Source organism: Caenorhabditis briggsae (genome assembly GCF_000004555.2).
Source record: "Caenorhabditis briggsae complete genome, chrII, whole genome shotgun sequence".
Lineage (NCBI taxonomy): Eukaryota > Metazoa > Nematoda > Chromadorea > Rhabditida > Rhabditidae > Caenorhabditis > Caenorhabditis briggsae.
In genome coordinates this window covers 7,425,399-7,441,475 of record NC_013486.2, presented here as the reverse complement: position 1 = coordinate 7,441,475, position 16,077 = coordinate 7,425,399, and the positions used below count along the sequence as shown (strand labels likewise).

General features: G+C 37.7%; 4 protein-coding genes across 4 annotated transcripts; 1 reads left to right on the top strand and 3 right to left on the bottom strand.

Annotated features, from left to right (window-relative positions):
* On the bottom strand, positions 1 to 856 carry CBG03104 (the record flags this gene model as incomplete). The annotated part of the gene is made up of 5 exons (XM_002631245.1): positions 1 to 118; positions 170 to 288; positions 335 to 433; positions 478 to 668; positions 715 to 856. The coding sequence occupies 5 exons, from the start codon at positions 854 to 856 to the stop codon at positions 1 to 3; spliced, it is 669 nt and encodes a 222-aa protein (XP_002631291.1).
* A 2,929-nt stretch (positions 857 to 3,785) lies between these two features.
* Positions 3,786 to 5,209, bottom strand: CBG03105 (the record flags this gene model as incomplete). Its single annotated transcript, XM_002631246.1, has 4 exons — positions 3,786 to 3,894; positions 4,125 to 4,202; positions 4,253 to 4,340; positions 5,038 to 5,209. 4 exons carry the CDS (start codon positions 5,207 to 5,209, stop codon positions 3,786 to 3,788), a joined length of 447 nt encoding a protein of 148 aa, XP_002631292.1.
* Positions 5,210 to 5,706: 497 nt separating this feature from the next.
* Cbr-cut-4 lies at positions 5,707 to 9,228 on the bottom strand (the record flags this gene model as incomplete). Its single annotated transcript, XM_045242275.1, has 6 exons — positions 5,707 to 5,828; positions 5,873 to 6,193; positions 6,236 to 6,488; positions 6,533 to 7,015; positions 7,060 to 7,295; positions 9,120 to 9,228. 6 exons carry the CDS (start codon positions 9,226 to 9,228, stop codon positions 5,707 to 5,709), a joined length of 1,524 nt encoding a protein of 507 aa, XP_045092121.1.
* A 356-nt stretch (positions 9,229 to 9,584) lies between these two features.
* CBG25563 lies at positions 9,585 to 10,880 on the top strand (the record flags this gene model as incomplete). The annotated part of the gene is made up of 2 exons (XM_045242274.1): positions 9,585 to 9,743; positions 10,851 to 10,880. 2 exons carry the CDS (start codon positions 9,585 to 9,587, stop codon positions 10,878 to 10,880), a joined length of 189 nt encoding a protein of 62 aa, XP_045098102.1.
* Between the last annotated feature and the right edge of the window lie 5,197 nt (positions 10,881 to 16,077).

The window sequence follows — 16,077 nt, the reverse complement described above, 5'->3', positions numbered from 1 at the left end:
TTAAGCGTAGGCGGTTCTTGGAGTCGTTGTGACTAGATCACGACGCATCACATCGGCGACTGATTCAAATACAGCTTTTGATGATTCTCCAGACATTGTGATGCATTTGTTTTGCTTCCTGAAAGATAATTCAAATAATTGAATTGAATTATTGACTTTCAAAACTCACTTATAGTAATCAAGAACTTTGTTCTCCGTCTTATCGTACACTTCTAGTCTTCTTCTCGCTACTTCTAATTGATCCATACTACGCTTGAACAATGGCTCTCCTGTTATATCGTCTTTTCCCTGAAAACAACAGTTTGTTTCTAACTATTTGACGGAAATGACTGACCTCCTCCTTTGGAGGATTCACTTCCAGATTATAAGCTCTTCCGGATGCTGGATGCACCAATTGTTTGGAAAGACGATCGATGAGCACTTTGCGAGGAACCTGGAACTTTTAATTCAGAATTTTAAGATTCTAGAAACGCTTACCTTCAATTCAACTACTAGATTCAGTGGAGCTTGGTCTTCTACCATTTTGAGTTGATTCATGTTCCGCGGATAACCATCCAGGATCACTCTTGGTCCTGCTTTCAGCATCTCGGCCAATATAGCTCCATTGAGAATACTGTCTGGAACGTGCTCGCCCTTGTTCAAAAACGATTGTGCACGAACTCCGAATTCTGAAACATTCGATTCGGTAATTTATACGGAAATTGAGTATATTACCTGTTCCTCTAGCAATGTGATCACGAATGAAGTCTCCAGCGGCAAAATAGTTGAATCCCAGAGGTTCAAACTCTCGGACCAACATTCGGGCGATTGTCCCTTTTCCGCTGCCAGCTGCACCACTCAAAAGTACTCGATACATCTGTATTTTGGGCTGAAATCAGAATTAATATAGAGCATGTTCAGTAGTTTTCTGAAGAAACGAGTATATATGTGAGAAGGGTTTTGGCCGGAAACATCTGTGTTTTAATCTGTTTTAAACTTCAAACACGCCAGTATCCAATTGCAAGAAGAAAACGTGCAAATCTAAACGACAGGCTTGTCAATAACTTCTAGGGAACTCTCAACTCTGGACGAACGAAGTAAAAAAGAAAAAAGAGAGATGGATTTAAAGATATCCAGCAGTGGTCTTTCGGTGTCATGAGAAGAAAAGACGAGTGACGAATCGAAACGAAATGGGGAAACAGGCATAGAGAACGAGCAGACGTATGACTGTTCACGGAACATCACTATAGGCGAGACACATTGGGAAAAATATCAAAACAACAAGACATGAGTGTCAGTCTTACATTCTTTGGACGTTTTTAGGAGCTTTATTTGAAAAAGCGTTCTAAACTTCCTGTGAAAATATTTGGCCCTTTTTTCGGCTTGGACGTATGCCAGAATTTGATTCTAAAGTTTGAAAAAAACGTCAGTATGTTTGCAATAAAAGAAACGATAAGAACTGAGTGCACACCACATGATTAGGCTTCATAGCCGCTTCGTGTTACACTGATAAAATGAACATACCGAGGAAAAAAACGAGAAGAGGAAGCTGATAGATGGGATCAAATCACGCTGGGGGCAGATGACGATACCACGCCAAGACATGGAAAACAGGTTTTCATGAGAGTGCAAAGAACCTATGTAGATCATTGGATGCAATAACACTAAATATGTGAAAGAAAAACTCTATGGAATTCTTTTGGTGACTAGTATTAAAATGTCTCTCGAAACTATTTAATATAGGTCAGAACTGTAAAAGTATAGAAAACTCTTCACATCGATGAAACAGCAATGACAAGATCAAGAGCTCCGTCAGATCTGGGAAGTGCTCCCTTTAAACATTTTTTGGTGTTGGGCATCATCAAAACTTTTCTGAGTTTGTCTCATGAAACGATGTGATCAGTTGGTCTGAACACCAACTGCCACATTTCACAGCCAGCGAAACTTCAGGGAGTAAACGGATATCCAAACTTCTGGCGCCAAACCATATGATAAGATGACAAACAACGGAGGCGACCTATTGGCACCCGAACATTGTGCTCTTGTCTCTTTGCATAAAAATGAAATTGAAGCAAATATTTGCGATACGAAACTCTAATTTTAAATACCTCCTCCTTCTAGCTCCTGCCTCCGTTTCCGCGTGATTTTTTCATGGTTTTCTAGTAGGTTGTTCGATAAAATGTTTCAGGGACAGTAATAAAAACTACTAATGCGGACATCATATTCATGACATCATGTTTTGATGTAAATACTCGTCTACACAGAACCAGAATGACGACACCAAACAAACAATCGAAACGAGTGGAGGTCAGATGAGCGAAACTCAAAGTTTAAAATCGCAATTTCTTTATCTCTCTCCGATCAGTGCGTCTCATTGAAAGCTCAACATGATCATGGGGTTTTTTCGACGATCACGATGGCAGAAGTGAATAAATGATCACAAGGAACGATCACCCGCACAAATAAAGATAAGAGAACAATTCAAGGATGTTTGTATTGTAACCTATAACACCTACTGTACAATTCAAATCATTCGAAAATAAATAGATCTCTGTTTAAAACTTATTGATTGAATTTGGCGAAACATTATGATTTTTATATATAGAAAGAATCGCGTAGGTGTCTGTCAAAATATGAGTCATTTGAAGACAATTTTGGTATTCTACTATTTTTAGGAGAACAGAATGCAAGGAAAAAAATCAACAATGATATCACGCAACAGAAAACTGAAAATGCGCCTCTGATTACTTTGAGCTCATATGAGATTCAATCGAATTAATAAATTAGCTGTCACCATCAAACTGTTGAACGGGTTAGAAAAATGATTGTACAGAATATCTTGAAAACGCAGAACCGCTAATTTTAGGCCAAAGAGTATTAGAAAAAAAACCTTCGCGGAATTTCGTAACTGTCGTGCAGCCGCAGCAGCAACGAACACACTCGCACGTACTAGCTTTGCAGAAAGAAGACGGGCGGTATGGGGTAGAGGAAGAGACGCAGACGGTACTAGTCGAGTATTTTGGGGAAACACCCGTATTTTTTCCACAATCATGATGCAAAATTGTGTAGGAAGAAAATGAGAAGACTCGCGGATAATTGAAAATTCAATTTGTAGATAAGTAAAAGGCGGAAAATTGATGCCCACCAGAGAAAATGATAAAAATTGTAAGAAGTTGAAGGGATAAGAACGTGTTAAACGCAGGACAACTCAGACATGTACTGTAAACCTTAATATTCCTAACACTATTGCAATATTAAATTAAATAGAACAAAGGAATATCAAATGAAATCTCTCTTCCAGAAAAACTGCTTTAGAAAACTGAAACTTGCAACTTAAACTTCTTGAGATAGTTGAATTTATGCGAAAAATACCTAAAAAGTATGAAGGAAATTAAATATTTTTTGAAAAATGCAAAAACATTTTTTGCTGAAAACAACTTTTGGTGCAACTTGTCGAGTTAGTGTTTGCGCCTATTGCGCCCAACCCTACGCCAAATCTCCTCATTGAAGTTCAGCTCACAAAATGAGGAACCCAGAAAAACTTAACAAATATTTGGCTCCCCGAGCAGATGGCTCGGCGATCAGTGCCACCTGTTTTTCTCCCTCGAAACCTCTCATCACGTGTATGAAACCCAAAAAAAAATCACAGAGAAAGAGAAAAATATCGGAACTTTTCAATTTATTGAGCAAGAAATAAGAAGAAACCGAGATGAAAAACGAAAGAGATGAGTAACCAGAGAACCAAAATATTTACAGATTTTGATGGGAAAACACTTCTAGGTCTGTGTGGAATAGTTCCGGGTCTATCAACATGTCGTCGAACAGAGATTACACGTCTTCGCACAGTATTGCTTCTTTTGGGCGCAGTTGTAGAATGTCGAGCTACAGAACCCATTTTTGTCCCAGTTGGCACAACTGTAATAGTTAATAGTTAGAAACCAGAGCAACTACTATTTTTCTGGTAATCGGTTTCTAACCAGATTCGAGAAATTTTCCAACCAGATTCGGGAAAATTCCGGAGCAGAAATGGCTAGATCTGGTTGTAAAATTAGCCGAATCAGGTTGGACTTTCACCAGATCTGGTCGGAAAAAATGAGCGCAGTTTCGTAGTGCACGTTGTTTCATATATGATACGAAAGGCTTACTTTGTGGAGCTGTCCACACACGAGACTGGAGCAGAAGTGGATCCACCTCCGCAGAATCCACAGGTCTTGGGGCAGAACCTAGAATTTCGAAAATTAGTTTTCCAAGAATTCTTTTAGGGAGTACTTACTGCTGCAAAAGTGGAGTATACTTGGGATTGGAGCAGAGAGAGGTATATTGGGAACAATCGGTGTTCGGATCATCTGCACAAGTTGATGCTGAAAGTTGGGGGAAAGTTTCAGAAGTGCAATAAATAAATCATAGAAGAAGACAAAGAGCACGTTTCCTAAGTTGTTATCAGTGGCATATGATTATGGCTCTCTCAGCAATCATTCAATTTTATGGTGATTGCGTTTTTTGTCCCTCTCGTTTTGGCGGAAAATCAACGATCAACATGTTTTTTAATTAATGTTGAACTGTGGTTCGAAATAGTTCTTGGACTGGAATTGATTACGGTAAAGCCTGTACTAGAAGGGCCCAACTTTTAGAAGGGCCGCCTGTAATAGAAGGGCACCCTTCAAAACGTGTAGTTCAAACTCATAAATTTCCGTACGTTTACAGTGAAAAATACTCTGGAGAAATTCCATAATTTCAACAAAAACTCGTTGAAAACCCCATTTTTTCTAAAACACTTGCTTAATTTCGATGAAATTGATAGATTTTTATGGATTTGGAACGAGAATTCACAGAATTTTTGCATAAAAAATTTCGGACAAAATGGCTGAAAAAATAGAACCCCTCTAATTGAAGGTTCCCTGTAATGGAAGGGCACTCCGGAGGTACCTTGAAACAATGAAAGGACCGTCCCTTCTAATACAGGTTTTACGGTACTTTTTCATAACAGCCCATAAAAGTCAATGAATTAAACACAATTCTGAGAATTCTATGATTTTCCAAAAAGAAAAGTATGATTACCTGTTGTTGCCCCACTAGCAGCCGTTGTGCCACCAGATACTGTTGTTCCACCAGATACTGTAGTTCCTCCAGAAGCTGATGTCGTAGGTGCTGCTGTCGATGTAGAATCGTCCGCAGCAATGGATGAAGCTACACAGCAAGCAAGGAACAGTGTGAGTTTGAAATTCCACATGGTTTTAGAATTGAATGAAATGGAAACAGTTAATTTCAGCCAGTTCGGCTAGTTCCGCTTATCTTTTATAGTCTCATGACACGATTATCGATTATTCAAACGACTAATCGGGTTTTGTAATCATTAACGAAAAGTTTGTGTACTAGATCGAAGAGCCGGAAACTGAAAGCTTTAATTGCAACGCAATCAGCACATTTTTCTAATACTTTAGGCCGATTGGCACTGAAAATTTCGTTTCTTATTTGATTCGAATTTATTCAATAATTTGAAAAGAAATTTTGTTTCAAATGAAAGCGACGAAAGTGTACATGAAAGAAGTGGCAAAGGCACAGGTGACACAGAAAGAAAAAAACATAAATATACTGAATGGGAGGAATAATTGGAAAGAACTATAATCTAGACTCGGCGGAGGTTGATAGTGGGAATGATATGAATTGGCAATAAGGAGGAATAATGAAGAAAACATGGGAAAAATGGACAATGGCAAGAATGAATCATTATGGCTTGAAGAATGCAGTTTGTGCCAGAATTTGTCTTTGTTTTTGAACAATCACAATGAAAACGACCACAGTTGCAGCAAAAAGAAGGCAAAAGAGGAAAAGAGTGAAGTACATCCGAGCTGAAAATGTTACTATTTTCTTACATAGTATTTTTTGAACTCACAAGTGGCAAAACATGTCTTCTCGTGACTATTTCTAGCCTCTCTTAATGCTTTTGTTGCTCCATGATCACCTCCATTCGTTGTCTCTCCATCCTCCATCTCCTCTAATCCAAACACCAAAATACCACGTTCTGGGAGGTCAATATCTCCTACAGTAACCGGTCTCTTCTTCCCATTACTGCTTATTTGTTCTGATGACTCCACTGCATTTCTCTTGATAAGCCGACTATAAACCCCATCTTCCGTGTAAGCAGCGGATGTTGTGAATGGTTGTTCGGTGTCGTTGTACCCAACAATGGCATCGTAAGCGTTATCTGGAGTTCCTGAAAACTGAATATCTCTCCTATCAAGTTCTGGAAGAATACCTGAGATATAGATTGGTTGAGGTTCCGGATAAGAGTGGTCAATGTTGGCTCCAGGTGGTGGTGGAGCTGGAGAAGATGGATAACTGGCTGGTGCCTGCGTAGACGGGATTGGGTATCTGCTAGATGCAACTGGATAGTTGGCTGGACGAGTTGGATATCCTGATTCATGGCTATCATAAGGATACGGTTCCGCAGTTTCAGTTGTTTTTTGTGCTGGCTCCACAACGTATTGCGAGGATGGACACTGAGGTTGCTGAAATCGGATGAATATTTTTAATACATTGGAATAAGGTAAACCGTATTGGCACATCCATAATTGACGTCCTTGATTGTCAGTTGAATCTGACAGTTGAAATAGAGTCCTGCTTTGTCAGCGAACTTGAAAACTGGCGCAAGTTTCCCAGCCGTTAGGTCAGAAGTATACTCAAGATTCTGAAGAATAACACCGTCCACAGAGCATCCGTTGGCATCAATGACAGTTACTGGAGGGCCTCCTTGTCCATCATAAACAGTGCATGAATGTACTTTCATACAGTAGACATTCTCAAGTTCAGCTACACAAGTCCATTTGTGGTATACTTGATCTCCGATTCGAGCGTATTTAATTGGTGATCCACCAGCTTCGTTCATGATTTCGTATCTGCAGACTGGAAGTTGTGTTTGGCTCTCCAAGAGTTGGGTTGTTAGAGCACTGATATCAACATGATTGTGCACTTTCTTAGTTCCCTCGACATAGAAACAACTGACACGGTAGGCACGATCGATTTTGGTGATGAAGATCTGAAATTGAAATCTTCAAAAACTGGAATGATTTTGAGACTTACTGAGTGGAAAGAAATGATAACAGTAGCCGAAATGACCACTCCATTGATCTCTCTTTGCCTTCTGACTCCACACGAATCGTGACGAACTGAGAACCGATGGGCAGTTTTACCATCGCCAACAGACATACAGGATGGTTCCGAGACATATCCTTTTACGAAGACTTTTCCATTGAATGAGTTCCGAGTTTTGAAAAGTAGAGAGATAGATGAAGTTTCGCAGACAACTTCGGGTTCACCTAAAAGAAGAAGACTGGGTTAAAATGGTCGGGTTATGATATGACATTCAATAATATAATTCTGATCCCCTTTTTCAGAATACGTTGCTATTTCAATCTCACTTTCTTTCCCCGTTTGTCCTCATTTTGTATGTATTTGCCATTGAGAAGCCGTTTCTCGAAAACTCTAATTATATCGGGTTCGGAAGCAAAAAGTCAAACGAAGGTCACTTTCTATTCTGTCCATTGAAACATGCGCGTAATTTCAATCGTCCGTTACCATTTCTTCGTCCAATATTGTTTTTTTTTCTTTTCGGCAACGGAAAATCGCGAAATAAAATACAAACTTGTTTCAATTTTTCCGTTTGAAAGTAGTAGTAGTAGTAGTACAAAGACTATTTTCCCTATAGGCTTCTACTCCTGTGGCCGATTCATTCCGATTTGTTGTATTTCCTTTCCCTTCCGATCAAAAGTCTATTGGTGCGAAATAATAATGTTGGACGGATCGGACGGATCGGAGGAAGAGGAGAAGAAAAGCTGAAGACGTTGGGTAACCAAAAAGAGAAGTTACGCAAGACCGGGAGAAGCCAAAAAAAGATTGTGAGGGAAATGGAAAGTTTTCGTGTGAAAAGTGAGACAAAATGGTAATTGGAAAGAGGGTGAAGGGATGAAGGAGAATGAAAGAGACAAGGCTGTAAGGAGAAGAAGGTGATCGAATGAAGTGATCCAGAAAAATTGGAAATTTCTATGTCTAGAGGAAAGTCATCAAAGTTCTCGATACGCTCAATAAATCAAGGAACGGCTCAGAATCTATGTGGAAATGGTTCTAAGACTGCGGTATACTTCTAATAGAAGGTCCCTCACAGGTAAGACGGGGTTGCCGAAAAGCGTACAAGCGGCAGCTGAAGATTCGAGAATTGGCTATAACTTGCGTTTTGAAGCAAATTTGGAAAATTTTGCGACAAAAAGTATAAAAGGAAATTATTAGTAGCCGTACCGTAATGAAAAAATTGTGTTTTTCCTTTATAAAAATAAAAGAAAAAAAAATCATTTTTTTGGTTTTATGGATTTTTAATTTTCTTAAAGGGTATTCTACGGAGAAACATAATTTTTTCATTATGGTCCGATTACTAATTATTGTCTTTCATACTTTGTTACAAAGTTTGGGCCATTTGCTTAAATCCGCAAGTTATAGCCAATTCTCAGATCTTCAGCCGCCATTTGTACGCTTTTCGGCAACCTCGCCTTACCCGTGCTTCAATGTCAAGTTTGAGCTGCTTTTTCTTGGCTCCTGTGCGAGATATAAAAAATGTGTCAACTGACAAAACACTCCTGATATTATGATAAACAATTTATCAGTTGACAACTTTTTGACATCTTGCACAGGAATCCAGATAAATTGGCTAAAAGTTAAAAGTTAAGGGGCTCTTCTATTACAGGTTTTACGGTAAATGATCACTTCTACTGCTGAAAATTTATGTCCCTTCTATTCGAAACTGTGTAAAACCACCTTCTTATCAAAAAATTCATCTTTGTCTGATCACAAGGTCATCCCTCTATTGAATATGAAATCAGAATGTCCTTCTTGTTTTTTCTCTCAAAATCCTAATCAAACTATTCCATTCTTTCTTCGTCACATTTCCTTTTTATACATCCTCTACCTCAAGTTTATATGATGCCATACATAGTAGTTCCTTCCCAAAAAAAAATGAGAATGTCCAATTCGGACACATGACGAGTCTTATTGGTTTTCATTGTTTCATCTGTCTAATAAGGATGACTAGATTCTGTCATTCCTAATGGTCCATAAGAAATATGTGGAGGATGTCTAGTTCTTTGACTTACCTATCAAAGAGTTATCAATGCTAACTGTGGAAGATGGACCAGTTGAATAACCACAGAAGCATAGTGATGGTAGAAGGAAGATGGCAACGAGCCCAGTGAAGTGTCGCATTACCTGGAAAATATAAAATTAGGAACTGAAGTATTAAATGGAAGGAAGAGAGAATCTAATCAACTTTTGTAGATCAATTTTCAGAACATGAGAACTATGTTCTTGAAACTTGGAAACCTTCAGAAAGGGCGGAGTCTCAACGGGAGAAGAGAAAAAACGAAAATGCAAATGTGGAAAGTTTTCAAAAAAAAAGAGAGGATGGGCGGTGGTTGGCAAGAAGGAAAAGCTTGTCTGCTACCTTCATTCAGATAGTTTTATATATGTAAATTGAAGTCTGATTATTGGGAATAGGTGCACAGTGGGAAGTCCTATGTGGTCTCCCAGAGAAGAAACGGAAAGGATCGAAATAGGAAAAAATGGGAAAGGAGGAGGTGGAGAGAAGAAATAAATTGAAAATACCTGAGAGAGAAATGGCATGCATATTGAGGAAAAGGCATGAAACATTTTTGGTGGAATCGTTCAAATCACATAACGAACGGATTCAGAAAAAGAAGGGTGGGAAGCGAGAGATATGGGTAAGGATAAGGATAAACATGAGGGGTTCAACTACTTTCGTGAATATTTTCAATGCAAAATACAATAAAACCTGTAATAGAAGGGCTCCTAACTGTCAATTTTGAGCCAATTTTTCTCGGACCCTGTCCAAGATATAAAGACTGATAAATTTTTCATCATAATATCAGAAATTTTTTGTCAGTTGACACATTTTTGATATCTCACACTGGAGCCAAAAAAAATCAGCTCAAACGTGACAGTAAGAGGGTCCTTCTATTTTAGGTTTTACGGTACATAAAATTGCTCATTTATCCATATACTGTCAAAAAAGTCTTTCAAAAAAGTGAGTCAGATGTTTGAAGCATCTCTGACGCTTCAAACAGGCACGTAGATAATGAAAAATTCGAAAGTTTTTTCTGAACCAATCGCTTTTAATGAAAATTTCCTAAAAATCGGGTTTCCAGCTCAAAAATCGACAAGAAAAAAGTTATTTTGACTAGAACTGAAATATTATAGTTTGTAACAAACAAAACTTTAGAATTCATTTGATAAAAATATCAGAAGAAAGATCCGGCCTCTTCTTTTGGGGTACTGTGTTATGGAAAACCATAAGAAAGTGAGTATCCTCTGTTGTTTCTCGTCTACTACTTTCCAAATGGGGGCGGAGTCGTCCCTCCTAGTCGTTCCTTTTTTGCATTGCCATGCCAACACCAATAATTGGCACCGTGTCTCTGTGTCCAACACCATGCGACTTCTTTTTGGTACTAATAGACCGTCACGGACTGGGCAGGACAGTCGTTTTTTAACCAGGAAGAGTGAAAGCAAGTGATGGAAACGAAAAGTAAGAATTCGTTCCGGAAGAAAAAAAAACATTCACTAAGGAAACCGACTATTTGTGGGGGAAAAGTAGAGTGAAAAGTGACAATTTAGGAAAAAGAAAAAAGAGTTTTCGGTTTCAGAGTGAAAAGTGAAAATGTTGCATTAATGGAGTGGACGCTAAATGATAGGTTATGTACTGTAATACGAAATAAGAAAGTGAAGAAAAGTAGGTAAGAAGAGTAGGTGGTTACGTAAGTGAAACTTCCTGGACTTTGAACATCAGCAACATTATTTATTGAGATTTTCAGAAACTTATGATTTCATTGAATATCAGATAATTTTGCAGGTTCATATGCAGTACCGGTCAATAAGACATAGAATAACCTATTTTCAGTAGATTTTCCGCCATTTTGACCGTTTTCAGATGTCTGTAACTTGGCTTTTAAGTTTCCGCTTACTTTCAAGATTTTGAAGGATGTAAAACAGACCTATATTGAAAACTTTGCAATTGATTTTTTTTTTGAATTTTCCTAGTTTTTCAGTTATGGCCCGATTTCTGAAGGATACCTGCTTTTTCTGAAGGATACCTGAATAGCTGAAAAACTAGGAATTTTCAGAAAATTTTGTGAATGCAAAGTTTTTAATCTAGGTTTGTTTTACAGCCTCCAAAGTTCCCAAATTGATCGGACATTTGACAGTTGAGAATCAGACTTCTGAAAATGATAAATTTTTAAATTTTTAAATGGCTCCGCCTACTTTCCTAACCTAAATGCACATGTCAAATACTCCTCCTCCCCTCGTCGCCCTATGAACTTAATTATTGTTCAGCCCTACTCCTCTGACTATTTTTCTTCAATTGTTCCCCTGTGGAACGCCATCACTTCCCAAGTTACCCGATTTCTCCTACCTTCCGAGTTTGAATCCTTAATTTCTTCCAGTATTACCCGTTATTGATATATTTGCTCCCTATTTTTCTTTTTCTACCGGTTACATCTTTCCTGTGTCAAATATCTAAACTATCCCGTTTCCCCTCCCCTACTCAGATCGGCCTCGTGAGGGGCATTTTTTTCTGAGTCTTTCATGTCCTGCCCTCTAATGTTTTATTACACCTGATCAATAAACAAATTAAATTAAAAATGGCCGAAAACCAACTAGAAATACGTTTTTCAATATCTCATTGAACGTTACTGTATATTTTTCAGAATTTCTGAGATTCTATTTAGATGGATTGTTGTTTGAAATTATCAGAAAAATTTTCTGTGAAAAATAATTATATTCGAATTGAAGAATTTACAACTTTTGAGTTTTTGGGAGTAAAATCTTCAGATGTTCAACTTTTTTTGAAATCTTCTCCCAAATTTTGAACTGACGAGAAAATATTATTTTTAGACTTCAAAATCCATCAACACTATCTAGGAACTTTCAAACAGTTTCACTAACTTTCTAATAGGAGAAAATACGGAAAATATAGCTGATCAGAGAAAATATGAAAATAGGAATAGAAAGTCTCAAAAAGGACGGAATATGGGCAATAATCTGCCCCAATAAGCTATACGCATATAAACTGAAAACATCGAACGCACGAGTGTCTAATCCAATAAATCAGTTACGTAAAGGACGGATGCCGCCCCACATGGTGGCAAGAAGAAGACGGTACAGAGAATAGATGCAAAATGGCGATCAAAACTGAAAATCGGCTAAAAAGTGTTGCGTTTTCTGCAAAAGGTGTGAATGGGATGAGGACTGCTTCTGTTCCGTTTTTTGCCCTTCGCCTATTTATATCTGATCCTGCGGCCGTTTGTGTTGTTGTTCTTGGCACTTTCTCTCCTTCTTCGAAATTGACTCAAACAGTTTAGGAAGAAAGCAAAAGTGACAGCTACTCACTGGAAATGTGCACAACAATACTGTACTTGTTTTTTTTGTCTCGGGACCAGTTTTCCAGTCTTCTGCTTTTCCCTTATTTGTCACCAGGAAGTCGAGAAATAATTGAGGTGGTGAGTTACTGGTAACCTTTAGGAACATTCTGGAAAGACTAAACTCTTCTTAGTAGAGTCTACTACATAATGCAATTATTATGTTATGTTATGCTCGTAGAAAGAAAATAATCATGTCGAAAAAAGGAAAGAATGTTTGAAAACAAACTACTCTCTTGACTATAAAAGTTCTATTAAGTTCCTTTTTTGTGTTTTGTCTATGCTTTTTTGAAGCCGTATATTTCAACAACAAAAAATATGGGAGGATTTTTAAAAGCGATGATATCGAACAACAAAAGGGTAGCATATTTTTGGTAAAGATATTTTTATAAGTAGCTGACTTGTGAATTTCGAAAACCTTGATTTTTCAGACTAGTTCAGAAATGTGCACATCGGTCCAGAAGTCCTGGTCAGAAATAGCGCTCCAGCAAACCTTAGATTTGTGCACGATATTCCACCTTTTCCGCCTGTATTTCTGAATACTTTTCTTCTGCTCTGCGTCACTTCGAAACCGCGACCCTTTGAAACCAGTTATTTTGAAACAGGAATTTTTTAAATCGTGGTAATAGGCGCACGGATGATTTCAGAAAATGTTCTATCAGTAAAAGCATATTTGAAAATCCTAAAATTGTTTTTGTAGTATTAAATTCATCCATCTGCTTGTATTACCACGGTTAAAAAGTGTCGCGGTTTCGAAGTGACGCGGGACCTGAAATCATTGAATTTTATCTGGCCTAACAGTTATCTGGGGCGCAATTTCTGAACAATCCTTATGTAACCTCTGTGGCTGTGTATTTCCGGGCTTTATATAATTTCAAATGAATATTATTTTTAAAGGACAATAATTTCTCCTTCCTGAATTGACTTCCTATATTCAAAAGCTAGAAAACTAATTACTACTCGACATGTGACATTTTTTGCAGAATTCTTTAATACCTTCCTAATATGACATTTGCAATTATGCATCAAATTTCTTGCTCGGTTTCTTGTTGCACCACATATTTTATCACCCAATTCTTCTCTCAAATTGCTTCTTTTTATACTCCAGGAAAACGGAAAATTGTCATATTCACCCGGTGTCCCCGACATAAAACCCAATCCTTATTGACTTTTCCTGTGTTTTCCAATCTTCCGATATTCCACCTTTTTTCTATCAGACATGGCTCTCTAAACTTGTCTTTTTGCTTTCACTTCATCTTTTTTTATTCATTTTTTCTGTGTGTGAATTCAATTCGTGTCGCGGATATCTCCGTTTTTTCGATTCTAAAACGTTGAAGAATAACGACGATGAACACCTTTTGGCCACTTGGAGCATAAAGATCTCTTCCCCACGTACTAAAGAAAAAAGATGAGTGGATATGGAAAATTGGAGAAGAAGCAAGCTGTTGAAGAGAATAAGAAGATCTCACTCCTTCGTTTCGTTTCGTCGTTTTGAATCGTTTGGAAAAAAATAACGGAATAGGCAAAAATAGAGAGTCAATTCTGAATCTGGCTGTCCAGTTACCAAAAAATGTAGTTGTTGATTGATTAGTAGACCAGAGTCAGAAGTGAGCAAAACTAGCAAATTCTGGAAATTTCCGTTTCCTTCCAGAAGCCGGGTTTTGCTTACTGCTTGTGACAATTTTACTATTAGTATATTACCGTAACCTGTAAAATCTGTAAAAGAAAAGCCCCACACTGTCAAGTTCGAGCTCAATTATCTCGGCTCTTATAAGATAAATCAAAAATGTGTCAACTGATAGAATGCTTGTGATATCAGGACTAACAATTCATCAGTTGTCAAGTTTTTAACATATTTATGAGGAACCGAGAAAAATTGGCTCAAAGTTAGAAATTATGAAGCCTTTCTGATACAAGTTTTAAGGTAGTTGAAGATTTGAATGTTTTGACAACAATACTGAATTTTGAACATTTTTTAATGAGGTCCTGGAACATTTAAAAAAACTGAAATGAATTGAGCAACTGAATTTTCACTGAAAAGATTTTTGGACATGTTCTTTTATGCGGTCATCCAAAATGAAAAAAAACCGTTTCTGCCCACTTTCTTGCTTATCTGAAGACCTTATTCCTCATTCTATTGTTTCTCTTCGACTCATGACGTTTTCGAAAATTTCGAAAACTTCAAAATCGTTCTGCGAGAGTTCACAAACCAACAAATATTCCATTCGTCATATCCTCCAAATCGACTTGAAACCCTTGTTTCCTTTCTTTTTTCCGTCCAATTGTTATATGACTCGCAGCTCATTTTTGAACTCTTCACGGCGAAAAAATCTCCGAGAGTTTGTAGACTCAATCTATTGTTCAACACTGAAAAGAATCCAGAAAAAAAACGAGAGAAGACCTCTCTTTCTTTTTTGTACATTTTCAACTATTTTACTTCTCCATTTTGGAACGGTTCTCATAATACAGATTTGCCATAAACTAAACAATGCACATTTTTTTCATTCACTCATTCTCGACTAATTTCCCATTTTTGTACCGTATTGTTTGTGTTTTTTTTTCATCCCAACTGATTTGTCTCCGTCTCTTCGCATTGCAATACTTTTTCTCGTTTCACCTACCGTTTGCCAATTTGTTTCCTGGGACACAAATTGGCTGGAATATGTTAATTGGTTAGGTTCGGGGTGGCTGTGTGTATGTGTAACAATGCAATAGTTAGCCAAAAAAAATGAAATGAGAAAAAAAAGCAAAAAGAAAAAGAAGAAGATAGAATGAAAGGAGGAGACAGGGAGAGATGGTGAGAAACAAGATTGAAATGAGGCGGCAAATGAGTTTTTACTGTCGAATGGCAAGGTTGTCCCACCTGGGTCAAGAGTATCAATTTATATGGAAAAGGGACTTCTGTGGGGGGTCAGCATATATGACGAGGTGACAAGCTAAAAGACAAAATAGCATACTTGTAAAATTCCGGGCCGGCCCACCAAAGCCCGGGCCCGGCCCGGAAGGCCCGGTAGCAAAAATGTTGTCATTTTAAACCGAATTTTGAGCTCTCAATACAATTTTCTATATTTTTTGTGCTTTTTGAATTGTTTACCTGTTTGATCAAAAAATATCAAAAAAACTCGAAAAAAATTTTTTTGATCGAAGAAAATCACATAAGGGTCCCCCCTTATGTGTTTTTTGAAATTTTCAAAACTTGTGGAATGACAGGCCCGCCGGGCCGGGCCTCCAAAATTCGGGAAAAAGCCCGGCCCAGGCCCGCTACAATTATACAAAATAGGATTTTCAAAATGAAGAAAAAAAGGGCATTCGAAATGATCGTGTTCTAGAAATTTAATGAACTACCCTAAACATTTTTTTACAGGAAAAATTCGATAAATTTTTTTTAAATTTCTTAAAAATCTATCAATTTCACTGAAATTGAGCGAGTTTTTGAGCAAAAAAGGAGTTCCAACAAAATTCTGTGAAATTATGGAATTTATCGAATATTTGTCATTGAAAACGTACTTGAATTTTCAACTTCAAACAGCACTTTTTGAAGGGAGACCTTCTATTACAGGGAGCCCTTCAATTGTTCCAAGCCCGTATCAGACGGCCCTTCTATTAGAGGGGCCCTCCTAAT